General features: G+C 39.1%; 1 protein-coding gene across 1 annotated transcript in view; it reads left to right on the top strand.

Moving 5' to 3' along the window:
* Positions 1–18,011, top strand: part of abcc8 (ATP-binding cassette, sub-family C (CFTR/MRP), member 8) — a 67,472-nt gene that overhangs the window by 2,362 nt on the left and 47,099 nt on the right. Inside the window, exons 2-5 of the mRNA XM_038706603.1 lie at positions 3,149–3,290; positions 11,259–11,380; positions 13,054–13,220; positions 15,494–15,736. Coding sequence (XP_038562531.1) covers positions 3,149–3,290; positions 11,259–11,380; positions 13,054–13,220; positions 15,494–15,736 — 674 coding nt within the window. The remainder of the gene's footprint in view (positions 1–3,148; positions 3,291–11,258; positions 11,381–13,053; positions 13,221–15,493; positions 15,737–18,011) is intronic.

The following is an 18,011-nucleotide window of genomic DNA, read 5'->3' as shown; positions in this document are numbered from 1 at the left end:
AGACCTACAACCAGCCAGAACAACGAAACATGTGACATAGGGCAAAGAAGAAAAAAAAATGTCAGCCTGGTCACAAACTTCTCAAATTACAGCTAAACAGTACACTAATAGGTGTTTATGAAAGTATTTTAGGCGGCAAAAAAGACAATGCAGTAACAAGCACAGCCTTGTTTGATAGTTTTTCAGAGTTTCGTGAGCCATGGTGCGTTGGTGGACCTACAGACTGGACGCAGGTTCAAACACCGCGGGGCCACCCGTCTCCACTTCCTCCCACTGTACAAAAATTAAGAAAAAAGGAGCCCGGATATGTGACGTCATTTGGAACCACAGTAGTGATCAGGGTTTGAGCCGCGGTATCGAGGTCCCGCCTATACACCCGGTTAACTCAGCTATCAATAATGAACTAAAACACATTTTTTATAGCATCAAATCGCTAAATAACATGGAAGAGCCAGCTACCAGGGGGTGATTGAAATGTTTTGGTTTTAGCGAATGTTAGCATACTAACTCACTAAATTAAGATAGGGAACATTGTACAACATGGTTCATTATATCACCAACAGTAAAAAAGAAAACTCCGCACACAAAAAATAGCCTTTATTAACAACATTTCGGTACTAGACCTTCATCAGTCATATTTTTTTTTCAAGTTTGACAGTGTGCAGGAGTTTTCAGTGTTTTTTTTTTTGTTTCTTGTTTTTAATAAAAATGTTAATTTAATTTCATACAACTAAACTATGCTAATTAGCAGACTGAGAGTGGAAAAACTAAAAACACTCAATGAAAGACAGTGTCAGGCCCTGATCAGACAGAAAGTGCTTTGCAGGTTTGAAAACGGCAGGCGCACAGCAGCGCCTTTTTTGGTTGAATTTGGACAAGAGCAGTGCGCTGCATTTTTTTTTTCATGTTGCTAGGCAACCAAATCAGCTGTCCTGTCAGTCTAATGTAAGATTGTAGCGCCAGCGATCTGTAAACTTTGGTTTGCTGTTAAGTAGCCTAATAACTGTCATATTTGCAGAATGTTGGTCTGTGTCTTTTGTTGCTAAAAACATCTGCTTGAATAAAACAGTAATTCCTCTCTCTCCTCCTGTCACCTTGAGCTTTCCTGCTTAACTAATAAGTTCTGGGGAGTGAAAGCTTTTCTGTTCACCTTGAGTTGCCTGTCAAAGCCTCTTGAGCCAGACTCCTGTTTATGTAGCCTATTATATTCTGCACTCCATTGTGCCCTGCAGCTGGACTGCTAATCTGGCGATGCACCTTTGGGGCCGGTGTAACGTTAATTATGTGTTTATAGAACTGTTTTTAAAAAACGATCGGCCCATTACATGGACAGTGGCCAGTGGCTGAGACTGGGTCGGCCCAATCACATCTCTCACTGGCCCCCACCCCCTCTGCTCTCTGTTTCTTGCGTTACGCCGCCCTCCCCCCAGAAAGAAAATCTTCAAACGTCTTCCGCCAAATGAGCGAAAACAACCGATAGCCTATGTTTGCTTCCGGGGCTGCGGTAGCTTCAACATCAGCTGCAGTACCCGACATAGTGCAGGCACAGGCACTTGGTGGAGTAAGAAGAGCTGTGGTCCCTGCCAGGCAAAGGAGGAGGCGTGTGTTAGCGAGTGATAAAGTGACAGGGCTGAGTGAGAAAGTGAGCAGGAGGAGAGTGGAGGTGAAGCGGTAAGCATGGAGTAGTTCGACCTGTAGGGAGGGAGCAGGGAGTGTCCTTTACACTGGCGATGCAGGGGACATCTAGACTACCACTTTTTGAAACCATATGTTAAAAATCTTCTGAATAATAGCTTGCACCAACAAATGTTAATTAACAAATAAAAATGCTATGAAAAAGATTTATTCGCCTGCTATGCAATGTAAATATAGAAGATAACTCTGTGTAGCTATGTAATGTGTTGTTCTTCAGTGTTGGCTCAGCTGGTCACATCACGGCTACCAATGTAAAAGGATGCTGTGGATACATGCACCACAACATCTTTACCTTTTTTTTTATTAATGGATTAATTATTCAATCTATAAAATGCCAGAAAATGGTGAAAAATGTCCATCACAATTTCCCAGAGCACAGGTTGACAGGTTCAAATGTCTTATTTTGTCCCACGAGCAGTCCAAGACCTAAATATGTATAATTTAATAAAACATAAGACAAAAAAACCCATAATATCTTCACACTTGAGAAGCTGGAACCAGTGATTTAATAAAATGACTGACAATTAATTCATCAAAATAGTTGCAAATAAATTTTCTGTCCGTCGACTAATCATTTCTACTCTAAACCCTGGATGAGTCCCATATTCCTGATTACTTGCTGTTAGCCAAAGGAATAAGTGCAAATAAATTACAATTTAAAAACTGACAAAAATTGTTCACATACAGCATTTGTTTTACACATTTTTTTCTGAACACTGGAACACAGTTCATTGCATGTATCAACAATTTGATAATTTTATATGTTATACCAATTTGTGTTAATATTGTGATATTGAGTTTGATTATTTTGCACAGAGCAGATGGTATGAATTGTGCAAGTGTTTGCATGTTTGGAAAAGAAGCAGATAAAGGGTGCATGGGTGTGTGTGTGTGTGTGTGTGTGTGTGTGTGTGTATTTGTGATTGCCTGCTTGTGCCAGCACTTATCTGACAAACTGTCCAACAGCTGAAGTGTCAACAGCAGAGGTGTCGTTTATGTCATTTTAGAGAGATGCGTTTTATGACAGCAGTGACTCGCATTAATAATGACTGAATCACTGTTATATTATATTAAAGTCTGAGTTGAGACAAAAATGTAGCAAAGTGAAGGGACAATGAAAATGACAATAACATACTCTAGCAGGCTGCTCTTTATCCCAGCAGATTCATCCTTTTAGTTTACCTTATGTTAGTCATTCAGCCTTGCTGTGAGTATGAGAGCATGTTGTCATGTAGCTCACTGATCGCACTCGCAGTGGAAAGCACTAAATTAAGACTAGGTTATTTTTTGAGCACAAATTTACAGCTACAGCTTTTGTCATTTCAATCTATATCAATATTTTGTGACTGTCTGCAGAATATTAGTTAAGTCCCACTTCTATTTCACTATGTGTGACTGTGGTTTTTAAAGTGACACACCCCTGATGCTTTTTATTTTCTGTCTCATGTTTAAGGCTGGGGCAGCCAGAGTTCAAAGGTCCACATCCACCACAGCACTTGGCTTCACTTTCCTGGTCACAACCTGCGTTGGCTACTCACCTTTATCCTGCTCTTCGTCCTCGTCTGTGAGATCGCAGAGGGCATCGTCTCTGATGGGTATGTACGGCATACTAATTAAAACCAACCTTTTAAACAAAATGTGAATTTCAGTCAGGTGCACGTCATGTATATTAAAAGTCATGAACTCCTGACACCGATTATGTGACTATTAGCTTTTTGCGGTAGTTATTTTTTTTTAAAGCAGCCTACCCCCCTAACCCTGTGATGGCTAGGCGACTGGGTCAGAGCATCTCCAAAATGGTCTGCAGTGGTCAGTACCTATTAAAAGTGGTCCAAGGAAAAGCTCTGAACCGGCGACAGGGTCATGGACGGCCAAGGCTCATTGATGCATGTGGAGAGAGAAGGCGGGCCCATGTTGTCCGATCCAACAGACGAGCTACTGTATGTCAAGCTGTTGGAAAAGTTGGTTCTGATAGAAAGTTGTCAGAACACACAGTGGAGCCCATGCCTCTACAGGTCAGGGCTGTTTTGGCAGCATAAGGGAGAGCTTCATTATGAACAGCATGTGGTCATGATGAACAGACAAAACAAACAATGAGATAATGAGACATGCATTAAATGCATTAAATCTGATGTGCCACATTGATTTTTTTGAGGGAGTCTGCTTCATTGTTGTACCATAGTGGTTCCTTAGAGTATTACTGATTTGTGCTAGTCATCTAATCAGACTGTTTCACACCTGCGGAGGCAGGAGAATACAATTAATGAACACTTCATTATTATTTTAATTCCATTTTACAATTGCTCAATAATGCTCTCCAGGGAAAACTACCATGTCTAAACTCCCTACCGACGATGACATGAATTCCTCAAAATCCAAAATAATGTGCCTGCAGTGAATATCTACACTGCTAAAGTTTATATTTTAACTTTAAAAGCAGTTTAGTAATAATATATCCGTATAGTATATATATTAAAATTTACGCTATCATTTATTTAGTTTTTGTAAAGTATTAGCATAAAGGCTACAAAAGCAAAGCTAGCATGATATCGCAAAGATAGTATGTAGGCCTCTTACAGTGGTTTTCTGACTATATTCTTATCTGCCTCTTTTCGAAACATCTATTCATTCTTTACTTAATGGACATTTACTACTGTGTTGGTTTGTGATACTTGACTACCTTGTTTTTTTTGTTGTTTTAAAAACAAAAATCTTAATAAAGACAAAAAGCTGATACAGAGACACTAAGATAGGGTGACCAAACAGTCCCCGGTTTTGGTGGCCTGTACCCGTCTGGAGCTGTCCCTGGAAATGTCCCGTTCAATCCCACCGGTTACAATTGTATTGTTTTTATTTTATTTCTGAAGCTCTAAAATATGTATTGTAGGCTTTGGGCAAGAAATTCAACTAGAAAATGAAAAAATAGATTGTTTTGATTAAAATTGATCAAGGACACATGACTGAAAAAGATTACTTCCTGCTTGCACATCTGGAAGAAGTTGTCTTCCTCAGACTACTACAAAAAGTAGTAAGTAAAACAAATGAATGAACAGATAGAATTATTATATTTTGTACATATATGCTTTTAAGGGTCTACTACTGATATATTTTGAGAATTATACTCCTGCATATATATTTTGCTGGTAAGAGGTTGTTTATTTTCACACATTTTAAAACTATCAGATGTGTTGGACCACCTAGATATATGTGACACCCTAAGTGCTGTGTGCAGCATCATGGTCATTCCTACACTTGAAAAAGTGGCATTTGAAACCGACTGTGATGATGGCTCAGATACTGTAGGTAGACTATTGAATGGCAATCTAGAGGTAAACTATCTGGGGAATGAGGCAGATGTTCTGAGAACCAATTAGTTTGAAATGTCAATAGAGAGGTGCCGACAGAGCAGTAGCTAAGACATATGCGTCCCTGAGCTGGACACTTAAGTCCAGTCCCTAGTTGCTCCAGAGGTGTGTGACCTCTGACATATATAGCAATTGAAAGTAGTTTTTGATAAAAGTGTCAGTTAATTGAATAATTATTATTAATTGTGTCAAATACTTTTTCAGTGCAAACCAATCTCAACATGGGTGAGTTGCTGACTTTCTATGGGGTTCTTCTTACATCTTCTCACATCACAGTTCTTTTCTGCAGCAGCACATGTCTTGGTCATATGACCCTGATGTCTACAATGAAGCAATCTCAAATGCAATGAGAAGGAATCGCTTTGTTGAGATAATGGCCTCAATCCATCTGGTGGATAACTAAGAGGTGACAAACGACCCTCTGTACAAAGTACGACCCATCTTCAGTGCAATGAATTAGTCTTAGAAAATGATGCCATACCCAAAATGGTTATCAGTTGACAAAAGCATGATACCTTATTATGGTAGGCATAGTTGCAAGCAATTCAGGGGCAAACCAATCCGATTTGGGTATGAATTGTGGATCCTTTCACCGCCTACAGGGTACATGTATATAATGAAGCCCTATTGTGGAGTGCACATACATTATGCACTGCCTTAGTACGTTTTGCACTATGTTTTAAGGCACAGTTTATGTCTGTCTGCTCTGACATGCTTAATGTTTTTGAAATGAAAATGAGTTTTTTAATGTTTTTTGGGGTTTTTTTGCTTGAACTTGCTGGATAATATACCTGACTCATCTTCTGGCAATGATGTTAGTCACTGTTAGGTCAATCTAACTCAGTTACTTCTCCAATTTATAGTATTCGTTTTTGTAAATGAGTAGACAGTTTTTAATTTGAAAAGGAAAACATTGTTAAACAACATATTGACAATGGGAGGTATAGGGAGATTTGCAGTAGCATATGTTATTTTAAGTTAAAATTTGTAAATAGGTCTAATTGAAGAATTTGTATGAATTTTGACTATGCCATTTCGCACCGGTCACTATTGTGACTGAGTATAAAACCTAATATTTCACTAATCTAACCAACATAAAATCAAAAAGGGCATACAGTGTGTGTGTTAGGGAGGTCTAAGGAGTAAAATGCATGTACTCAAATTGCTAGGAAAAATTTGGGATTAAATAGGTGAACACCTCATACATTCTATGATTAACACCTGAGACCTGAAATCAGATTTTACGTGGCCAGAAAGAATGCACAGCAGAGCATATAGATGTTGTGCTGAAAACTGATCATCCCCCGAAAACTGATTGCCGTCCGCGGGAGCGCACGCAGCATGTTAAAGCTGTATGGCCCAGTCTCTCTACGTCTATGCTGCTTTTATCTGGATCAAACAGACATAACGTGCAACTAAACATCACTTTATGTCCGTGGTAATAGCAAAGGTATGTCTTTGTGATACTTTATCTATTTTCTTTTAACAGAATAATCACAATTGGGGCCACAAAAGTGCAGTTTATAGTAACCAGGCATGGCATTTACGTGATTATAGGCAATTGTTAAATTGTTGAATTGTTGAAGCCTGTTGTTGCCAATGGAATATGATAGGCCTATGTCTAACATCCTTGTTTATATTTGGAATGTAGCCTATAGGCTAATTCAGTGGTTCTCAAACTTTTTCACATCTAGGACCCCTAAACTGACACAAATTACACCACGGGCCTCCATTCTGATAGAATTTTTGCTTTTAGAGCTTTTACCACAGAAAATGTATGAAACCTGTGACCCAAGTAGTCATACATTCTGTCATTGTGTTACTTATGGATGGACCCCTTAATGCTAATTAACAAGACTTACTGCAGCAGTGTTGTCCAAAATGTAATAGGCCTACATTATAGATTACTAGTTACAGTCATTTGAGAATAATTAGTTATTTTACAATATTACTGTCTCTGAATTGTAATGCTTTACACTACTTTTGCTATTCTTTTTAATTACTTTCACTGCTATTTAATGGGTGCATTAGTCTGATAGTAAGATTTGCTGCATAGGTGGGTTCTAGCGATGTGCAGAGTTATGTCCGCGGATCGTGTGGGTGGATGTCATAAATCAGAATCAGAATCAGAAGGAGCTTTAGTGGTTTTTACACATACGAGGAATTTGCTGTGGTGATAAGATGCTACATGTAGACAAACATACAGTCAACATAAATAAATATAGAAATATAGAAATATGGAATGGAAGAACAACGTTACAGATATATACATGTGCATTATTCAAAGTCTGTGCCGTGCAGAAGTAACGCAACGGAAGAGAATATTGTGTACATATAAATATATAAATTGACAACATAAAAATATACATCAACAATCAACAACAAATATGTGCGACGTGCCAGGTCTGTGCCCTACACGAGATGAAACAGTATTTACATATGCAGAAACTTTTGTATCATTTGCAAGGGGGGAGTGTCAGTGGGGGACCCGGGCCTTGTTAATGAGGCTAGCTGCAGACGGGAAGAAGCTGTTTTTGTGGCGAGAGGTTTTGGTCCTGATGGACCGCAGCCTCCTGCCAGAGGGTTTGTCTCCAGGGTGGAAGGAGTGAGCTGCAATCTTTCCTGCTCGCCTCAGAGTCCTTGAGGCGTACAGGTCCAGAAGAGAATGGAGGTTTGCAGCCAATCACCTTCTCTGCAGATGAGATGAGCCCAATGAGGGTGGTGTCATCCGCAAACTTCAGGAGCTTGACAGACTGGTTACTGGAGGTGCAGCTGTTGGTGTACAGGGAGAAAAGAAGGGGGGAAAGAACGCAGCCTTGAGGGAAACCGATGCTGATGGTCCTGGAGTCAGAGACATGTTTTCCCAGCTTCACGTGCTGCTTCCTGCCCGTCAGGAAGTCTGTGATCCACCTGCAGGTGGAGTCAGGCACGTTCAGCTGAGAGAGCTTGTCTTGCAGCAAGGCCAGGATGATGGTGTTAAAAGCAGAGCTGAAATCCACAAACAGGATCCTGGCGTAGGTTCCTGGGAAGTCCAGGTGCTGGAGGATGTAGTGAAGGGCCATGTTTACTGCATCATCTACAGACCTGTTGGCTCTGTAGGCAAACTGCAGGGGGTCCAGGAGTGGGTCTGTAATGGATTTTAGGTTGGACAACACAAGGCATTCAAAGGACTTCATAACCACAGAGGTCAGGGCGACGGGTCTGTAGTCGTTTAGTCCAGTGGTCCTTGGTTTCTTGGGGACAGGGATGATAGTGGAGGCTTTGAAGCAGGCTGGCACATGGCATGTCTCCAGTGAGGTGTTAAAAATGTCTGTGAACACTGGAGACAGCTGATCAGCACAGTGCTTCAGGGTGGATGGGGAGACAGAGTCCGGCCCAGCTGCTTTGCGGGGTAAATAAAATAGGATCGTCTCCCCATTAAGAAAGACGTGCGCATTTACGCACGAGGTGCAGCAGCATAACGTCATTGATTATTTGAATCTCCTGACACTCCGACAGGATCGGTCAGGATGAACTGACAGCAGCCTCTCTGATCATGAAAGTAATTTGTTAAAGCACAAACACATAGCCTTTAGAAATCTATTTAGGCTACGTATGATCCATCAGGGGAGCTATCATCGTGTTACGCCCAACACTGCTGATGAGTTTTTTATAAAATAAAGACATGATCTCTTTTGCAATTATTCTTGACTACATTATTTAATTTGCTGTGTACCAACCAATCCAATACTTTTTACCTGTTAAAATACATAGATACAACAATATAACTCTATATATTATGTATAATACATACATAATATATAGAGTTATACTAAAATAAAATTGTCACCCTTTTTTATTTCACATATCAGCGCCGCTGCTGAATCACGACCGCCACAACAAAAATTTCCCACGATCATTAAACTATGCGTTACAAATGTTTTCACTCTGCAGCACTCAATGCTCGGCTCGCTTCCTCTCCTCGTTCTATGCAGAACATAGGTGACAGATGGTTATAAGAGCAGCGTAACTCTGAATCAGGAGATGCGTAGCGAGTGTTTGATTGTCCGAGCGGCAGAAAGTGACGGTGAACGCGAGCAGAGGAAAATATTCTGGCAGTAAATGTACGGTGTCTGTTACAGTATGTTTGCTTCTCAAGACCTAGAAAAGTCTGTTGTTTCCCACCTGCTGGAAAAGTGAAGCCGGTTAGCGCTAAGTTAGCTCACATCTCCCCTTCAGACTGCGCAGCTGAGCAGGAAAACTTCTACAGCAGTTACATTGCTGCTATGTAACTTAACATTAGCTCAATTTATAGAAAGTAACTGGAAGTTGTATTTTAGTACTGCCTACTTGTCCAATGTTGAGAACATCAGGTACAAACTTAGACTAAACTGACGTAGCCTGCAGCTCTGTCCTGTACAGACTGATTCAATTATTTTTCAGTTTTCAGTCTGAAAAGGTGGTTTTGGAAAAGAAAGGACAGAGGTGACTGGAGGAGCTGAGGTTAGTAAAGCTAATTAGTGATGCAAACTAGTCCTTTTAAGCTAATGAGGAGACGTTTCTTTTTGGATTTTAATGTGCAAATAAAATGCACCTCAGAAGGGAGGAGATTTCTCATGTTGCCTATTTTTTATATTAATGTCTACAGATAAATGTCAGAAGCTGTGAAATGAAGACACAAAAGGCATGTTTGCCTTTTGTGTCGTCGTATCTCTGATCATTCTGAGGTCATATTAACAGGCTTTTCCTGCCGTTAAGGCTTAGGGGTGATGCCCAAAACATGCTGTGCCATCACTGTAAAATCACTGTGGAGCAACAGAACCAACCAAATTACTTTCTACAGATCTAAAGGTTGTAGTTCCTCCAGTAGACTGATGTTGCTGATGGGTGTTGTTTATTTATTATCTGCTCTAGCTTTTCGAACTATTTGTTCAGAGATATGGTGAAAATAATGGCCCAATATGATGTGAAATTACATATTTTTCATTGGAAAACATAAAATTTGACCAACTGACCAACACCAAAACATTCATCTAAAGCTCACATTAAACTGGGAAAACACTGCAGTTTTAAGTTGTCATGGTTCATCCTTGAAAAATGGTTCATCCTTGAAAAAAAAAAGCAACGGAAAGCTAGCTGAAGCTAACGTGAACCAAGGAGTGAGGTGGGCCTTTGGCTCTGTCTATGATTCTTGTCTTCACAAAACCACAAAAAAACAGGAACAAGATAACAGTTGACTACTGAGTTTGTGTTAATATAACATAGTTTCAGGCCAAAATGTTGTAGAAATACAGTTTTTGCAGTTTATATTGTTTCTAAAACAGTGGCTGGCATAGATGCTACTTCCAGCTAGTTATCTGTACCAAATGTAATGTTAGGTGTTAACCTAACCGACCACACAAAATTACCTTTCCGACCACACAAAATTAAATAAATCTTTTTCTAAACCTGCCTGCTGATTACTTTGTTACTGATGTAATGTCAGAATTGATGTGCCAGTCACAGGGTTAACACACAAAAAGGCACAGGGAGACACAGCTGGATAGAGAATCCATCTTTGACCTTTTTCTCTTTAAATCCCCCAGCTCCTCGTTATAGGTTTTTCCTCTCCTAATCTCTGCCTGGGCTATATGCATCCTGTTGTTGTCTATTGTAATGAGTCTATGCACATGGGGGTCTGGTAAACACTCAGGATTACAGTTTATCAGTCAATTCTATTGACTGGAGTCGAGTAACCCATTGCAGTGATTGCCACTGAAGTGAAAAGAAGAGCTCTCCAACTGCCCACCGCTGCACTGGGCTTTTCACACTGATTTCAGTGCTGTGCCAAAGAGCCTGTGATGGTTGTTTAAGTCTTTATGTGTGTATATGTGAACTCGTGTGTGCATGTGCTACATGCTTAATGAGGCATCTGCCAAAAACAGTATGGGCGTTTTTTGTTTTTCTTTGACCATCACTTCTGTATTTTGAGTATTTGACTACTAGTTATATGTGACAATACTTTATACCAACCATAATGAAATGCATGTGGTAATACATGCGCCAACCTGTTAAGGATAAGTGAAGGAAAACATGTTCTGGTTAATGAAGCCAAAACATCCATTTCAAACCATGATGTCCTGGGTACTTTACTTCATCAATGTTATATAATATGTATATATATAATGTGTTAGTAATTTTGTTCTTACTCTAAGCCTTTTCATCCTCTGTCAATTGCAGGTTCACCCAATCCCTCCACCTTCACCTGTACATGCCTGCTGGTCTGGCCTTCATGGCTGGCATCACTTCTATCATCTACTATCATAACATCGAGACCTCCAACTTCCCCAAACTACTATTAGGTAGAGTATTCTTTAAGCTATACTAACCATTCACACGTTTTCTTTTTCATTTACCTTTACATACTGAGAAATGATTTACTCAACACAATTGAGTCTTTTTTTTGAAAAATGCTGCTGCGGCTCTCCCTTATTTCAAACCCTGGTATCTCCACTGAAACACCCAGTCAGGGTTTCGTCAGAATGTGATGTAGCAACAAAATGGGATTACGTCTTGTGAAAACATTGCTGAATTGTTCAAGGTCTCTAAAGTCTGGATTAATCAAACTGTGTAATATAAACCTGACCTGTGTCAACAAGCCATTCATATTGTATGAGCGCTTCAGGATGATATAAAACAGGACAATAGGGTCAGTGCAGTGCAACAATTTACAGATGAATGCTTCATTACCTTCAGATAAGATTGCAAAATAAAATATTTAAGAGAAATAAGGGCAGTTAAATTCCAATGCTCTGGGTAGATATTAATCATCCATTTTCATTAAGAACATGAGTTTCTGGTGAAAGATCTGCAGTTTCTTGTGTTTTTTTAACAAGAATATTATTATGTGATCATTTTCATCACAATTCTTTATGACCCATGAGAGTTAATACACTATGATATATCTCCATAGCAACGATATATGGTGTGAGTTGTTCTTTTAAAATAAGAATTACATCCAAACACTGCATTCTTAATCAGTTTCAACCAATGAAATCTTCATTCATATACGCATCAGTTAATTTTATTTCACATCAATTTCAGTAGTCCATTAGTTTTTGTCATAAAACTCCTCTGTTTGATCCTGTAATGATCACTCTGTTGCTTCTCTTCCACTGTTTGTAGTTTCCTTCCCTCCTCATGCATCATTAACTCTCTGTGTTGATGCTGTGCTCGCTACTCACCGTCACGTGGCTGAGTTTCCTTTGGGTTTTTGGTCTCCATATCACAGTTAGTCTCTGGTGGAGCAGTGATGGGTTCTTCATTGCATGAACAGAAATTAATCTTCTAAATTGAGACTCTACCGTTGACCCGCACACTGCCGCTATTATCACAGTATTGATGCTCTTCATCACATGAAGTAAACTCTGTATCAGAGTCTTCTGCAGAGTCTGAGCGGAAATAATTAGTTCTTGTCCTTTCCGTATTATTATTATCCTGTGGTGTAATCTTTCCCTGACCGCTTTCTCATCTTTTGTTTTCACAAGGACTCTCTCAATATTTACCCTTAATAAACCCGGTGAACTGACATAATGCGACTTTAAAGATCTTCATGGAGTAAAGACAATTGACTCTGCTATTTGCTGGATTAAAGGTGTTGACCTTGAAAGCTGTTGGACACACATTGACATCTGAGGGGAGGAGGAAAAGCAAAGGAAGTAGAAGAGGAAAGCACTTGGAGTACACCTTATAGTTAACTGTTAAAAGGACTAAAACAAGAAAGTAAACATTGCATTTAAAAACTAACTGCCGGGTTAGTTGAGCCATGGCTATACTTACATACTGTATATATGAAATGTTTCGCAGACTTTAAGAAAGTACACATAGATATTGAACAGACAAACTGATCTAGTATTGGTGACAAACATTAAATTTAAACTGCAGCTCTAATATAATCTGTCTGCAGTCGGTTATTTATATGTTTGGCTTGTACAGTGATTTATGTCTTTCTCTGATGCCTGCTAAATCTCCGCAGCCCTCTTCATCTACTGGGTGTTGGCCTTTATCATGAAGACCATCAAGTTTGCCAAGTACACAGAGCATGGCATCGGCCCCAGGCAGCTACGCTACTGCATCACTGGACTGCTGGCGCTGCTGTATGGACTCCTGCTAGCTGTGGAAATCAATGTCATCCTGGGCAGGGTGAGTGTGTATGTCTGTGTTTGTGTGTGTGTGTGTGTGTTGTCGCATGTGTGCAGGTGTGTGTGTGTAGCCATCTGATTGTTGCCTATTTTTAGCTTTGGTCACCTCTCCTTCTTTTAGTCTGAAATCCAAATGGCTCCAGTGGTCGGTGATCAGTAAAGCTGCCCAGGATGAGTTGAACAATAGATTGGATCCAATGATCCTAGACCACATGTTTGTTTTTCCTTGTCACACACACACAGGCATGTTTATGTTGGTGCGTGTGAAAGTGGTGACAGCACCCTAGGAATTAAATACCAATACTTTCCAAAGAAAGCTAGTAGTTATACAGTATATCAGGAATCACACTGAATCTGCCTGTTTCTCATGAAATTTCAGAACTGTTGCAGGTATCTTTTCAACCTCTTCTCTTCTTTGCTTGATGATGATGATTATTATCATTATTATGTTAAAAATCTCAAGAAGCAAAACCTAATTTATAAAGGAACAAAACGCAAAAAATAAAGATTGTTTCATCTTAGTTTAGCGTGTTAGCATAGGGCTGATGAGAATTTCATTACAGTAGTTTTGCACATGTAGTATTTCATCCTAAATGAATGTGATGAACAACTAGAAATGTTTACCTGACAATGGCACTAGATGAAAAGTTAATGTTTCAATTCATAGTGAAGGAGGCAAATGTCTGTGCCAAAATGTAATTGCAATCTGTTAAATAGTTAGTGAGATATTTTACCAAAAAAATAAAATTTAAACTTAACTCTGGTGCTACATGAAGTCAGGGGATCACCAACATCATGTGGCTTCATCCTGGGTGGACCAAAATCACATCTCGAACCATTTAAGAAAAATGAAGCAAATATAAGGCAATGAAAATAAAAACACAGCCAGAGCCATAAAAGGAAGGCCAAAAGAGAAAATAAAGATTATTGCGTGAAGGCAAAGGCCAGATCCTCTCAGCTGTATGAAACAGACAATAACAGCCTCTGGCTGCCGTCTGGCTCATACGTGGTTCAAAGGTGTGCCAGCTTCGTGCCACAATAAACTGACTGAAACATGATTAACAATATCTATAAAATTCATTCTGAGAGTGGAGTGAACTTTATCTCATTATTTAAATGGCTGTATTGTATTGATTACACAGCAAACAGATCATGGTCACATTTTCAGTCCTCTTACCCTTTTTGAACACAAGCAAGAAAATCAGACTGGTGAACACTTTTCCCTCTTTTCCCCCTGGACAGTGTTAAAGTGTGTTTGTCTCTGTTAACTTCTGCACTGAGCCGACATCTGATATTGAATTTAACTCCCCTGGGTGAATAGCAAAGAAGGCGATTCTCCCATCATGCCCTAAGTATTTTTACCGGGTCATAACTGTGTAGTTCATTTACTAGCACATTTTAATGGAGCTCATTAGAAATTCAATTGTTCTTGTGTTTATATGATCAAAAATTGCTTTTTTTAAATTCATAGTTATAATTCAATATTAGTAAGTCATTTTGTTGCATTGCATTTTCAATAATCCTATAATCCAATAGTTCACTCAAATTAAACTAATTAATACACTACAAAACATGAAGTTGCAAAACATAATTGGTGAATATTATTCTTTGCTTGACCCATTTTCAAACAAAGCCATGAAAATAGAATATTATGATTATGTAATTATATCATGAATTAACATAATTTGTGTTTATAAATAGGACAGAGTTTAGAAACGTTCTGTGGTAATTCATCTGCCAGTCACTAACCTACTTTCCATAAAGCTTAAAAATACACATTACTCATCTCTGTTTCACTGCCTTCATATGATAGACTGTGAAGCTACATTTCACTGCTCTATATATATTCTTTTTGTTCGATTCTGTCAACCATTTTTACTGTAAAAGCTCCAGTCTGGTAGTTGTAAAAGTAAAACATCCAAAAGATATGTTCACCATGATCCAACAGTTGCCATAGTGACACAGTATCAGACAACCTGTAATTAATATACAGTAGAGACAATTTATCTTTCGGCAGCAATAATGAATCCCACTTACAAAGAGTGTGGTAACTGTCATATCCATTGTGTTGTAGCTCTCATATGCAGTATGGAGAAAATTATAATTATGAATTCCATAGATGTTGTCACAAATGAGTTAAATGTTTCGATTTCATTGAATGTTTTATCAGAGTTTTTTGTTTTTAACTTCACCCCTGGTATCAGGTCACTGTAGACGACACAGAGAGTTGGATAATAAATCAAACTTATCTTTCTGTCCTTCCTTCTCTTACAGCGCTACATGTGTTTCGCCGACCCGACAGAGGTGAAGCCTCCCGAGGATCTCCAGGACCTCGGGGTTCGTTTCCTGCAGCCTTTTGTCAATCTGTTGTCCAAAGCCACCTACTGGTGGATGAACACCTTCATTACCTCCGCTCACAGACGACCCATCGATCTCAAGGGTATCGGCAAACTGCCCATCGCAATGAGAGCCCTCACCAACTACATGAAGCTACGCAAAGCCTTTGAAAACCAGAAGGTTAGTGCACCGACTGACTGGGTAACTGTTTGCAGTCTTTGTGAAATGTTTTGGGAACGGTTCATCTGCAGCCCATAGTGCGAGAAGGCATTAAAACACACACAACTCAATACAAGGTAAAGAGTATTATGTACATGAATATGCAGTGCCATTTTCCACCATGTGCGTTTGCAGAGAAACTGTTGGCCTCCCGTTCGTTCTGACAGGCAATACATTTTCACAAGATCTTTTAATATGTGGGAGATAAGTCCCAAGTTTAATATTTGATGACAAAAGCATCACTCTCTTATTTGCGTCATTGGTGTTGAATAAATTAAGATGGATGAGGCTCTGGTGCAGATGGCAACAAAAAGTAACAGAAGATGATCTCTATGTTGATGATAATACTGGGCTGTTTATCAGATGAGCTCTAGTTTCTGTCAGAAGTGAAATGTTTAAGCATTTTGTAGACAAATACCAAAGCAAAAATGTGCGTGTTAAGGATACTTATGTTATTTTAAGCAAACATACTTGGGAGAACCAGATTATGAAATAGGTGAAAAACTGCTGTCTCTGTCCAAATGTGGTGATTAACTTTAAGGGATCAACTTGGATTTCCTACTCACAGACTCACAGTATTTATGTAAGAGCTTGGAGTGCAGCTTGTTTGGCTCCTTATGGCCCTTCTTCAATTTATTTTGAGGCCATTTGTTAGTTTAAGTGTCTTAATAAATCTTGTTGAATTGTCACTCTAACATGCGCATGAAGTGATCTTGGAATCTGGGAAGTGTTCTCATAAAAAAGTTCATCTCTGTCCCGTGGTGACTCATCTCCGGCTGAACTGGGATCATTAAACTGTATTCAGACGTCACAGAGATGATTGGTCAATAGCATAAACACAGACACGTCACACTGCCTTTAAACATATACACACGATCAAGCTTATTCTTTCTATCTCAGTCCTGTAAAGTTGTATTTTATTTAGAATAACATTCAAAACATTTACCTTTATACCTTTTAGCATTATTTTTGTGTTTGTCAAATAAACAAGCATTACACTGTCTTCTTATTTTCTTCAAAACAATCCATTGTTTCCATCAAACTTATGGTGTGATTTGGCGTGAGTGTAATGTTAATTGACAGCTGTACATGTGAATTCGTTATGATTGCATTACTTAAACTCAACACAAGACTTAGCAAACCAGTGAATAAATTGTTACTTACCTGTCCAACAGAAACACTGTTGGCTCGCCGTCTGTCTTGCAGCCTTTAATTTCACAAAGGTGTCGCTTGCTTGGTTACTCTCTTTGTCTCTTCTTAGCTTCCTTCGTCAACATCTACCCATTATGTCCATAGTGGCTGCTGAGGCCGGTTATGTTGCACTCTCGCCTGCTTCTAGCGCGACACTGGTGCCGTTCTCCGCCGACTGTTATTTTATGGTAGAAAAGTTAGAATTTTGCTCTGTCACTCGCCACTAGTTATAAATCTCAAGCTGATGTTAGCAAATTTACCAGATAACAGACTCAGATATTGGTAACGTTACTGTAAGTGCTCTTGTGTCGGTTGCTGTCTAGCTTTGTTGGCTAGCTTGCCATCCAATCCCATGCTCGGTCACTCTCTAGTTTTATCTTCTTCGCTTCCTCTGATAACATCTTCTGTCTTTTCGCAGCATCTGCCATGATATTCATACTGACCATACCGAGCTAGCTTCTTCTAAAGAACTCACATTGTACATTCTATAATTTTTGCTTCTTCATATACAGTAGCTAGCTTGCTGAAGAGTCTTGTTGCTGTGTGACATGGTGCCGTTAAGCATTATGCCGTTGTCTTCATACATTTCCTTCCCGGGATTCCAATGTAACATAGTGCAGTAGCAGTATGCAGACATTTGTTCACCCTATTACAAGTCAGTGTATAATCAAAATGATTTTGAAGCTGTTATTTTTGGTTAAAATTACTACATAATGTTGCCTTATACTATATATATTAAATTCTAAATGAAGAGTGTTGTTCCAAAATGTATTAGCTGCCATTTTGAAAATGAAACAATACCCTCTATAAAATTAAATAATGATATATTAAAAATTGTTTTAGTTCCTCCTCTTCTTTAGCAAAAATTGATGCTTCGGCTAGTTTGTAACACTTCCTAGAAAGCTGGAATGTAAGATATAATATTTATGATGATGTAGTCTGTTTGATTAAACAGGCTGATGAAACAGCTTTTGTTCCTTCATCTTTTTCCAGCCTGCTTGTGGATCACTGCTCACGCTCTGAGGCAGTGTTCTTCCAGTCTTAT

The sequence above is a fragment of the Micropterus salmoides genome, unplaced genomic scaffold (assembly GCF_014851395.1).
Source record: "Micropterus salmoides isolate LMB-PRFRI ecotype aquatic unplaced genomic scaffold, ASM1485139v1 Ms_hic_scaffold_8, whole genome shotgun sequence".
Classification (NCBI taxonomy): Eukaryota; Metazoa; Chordata; class Actinopteri; order Centrarchiformes; family Centrarchidae; genus Micropterus; species Micropterus salmoides.
This window is presented reverse-complemented; position numbering and strand designations above follow the sequence as displayed.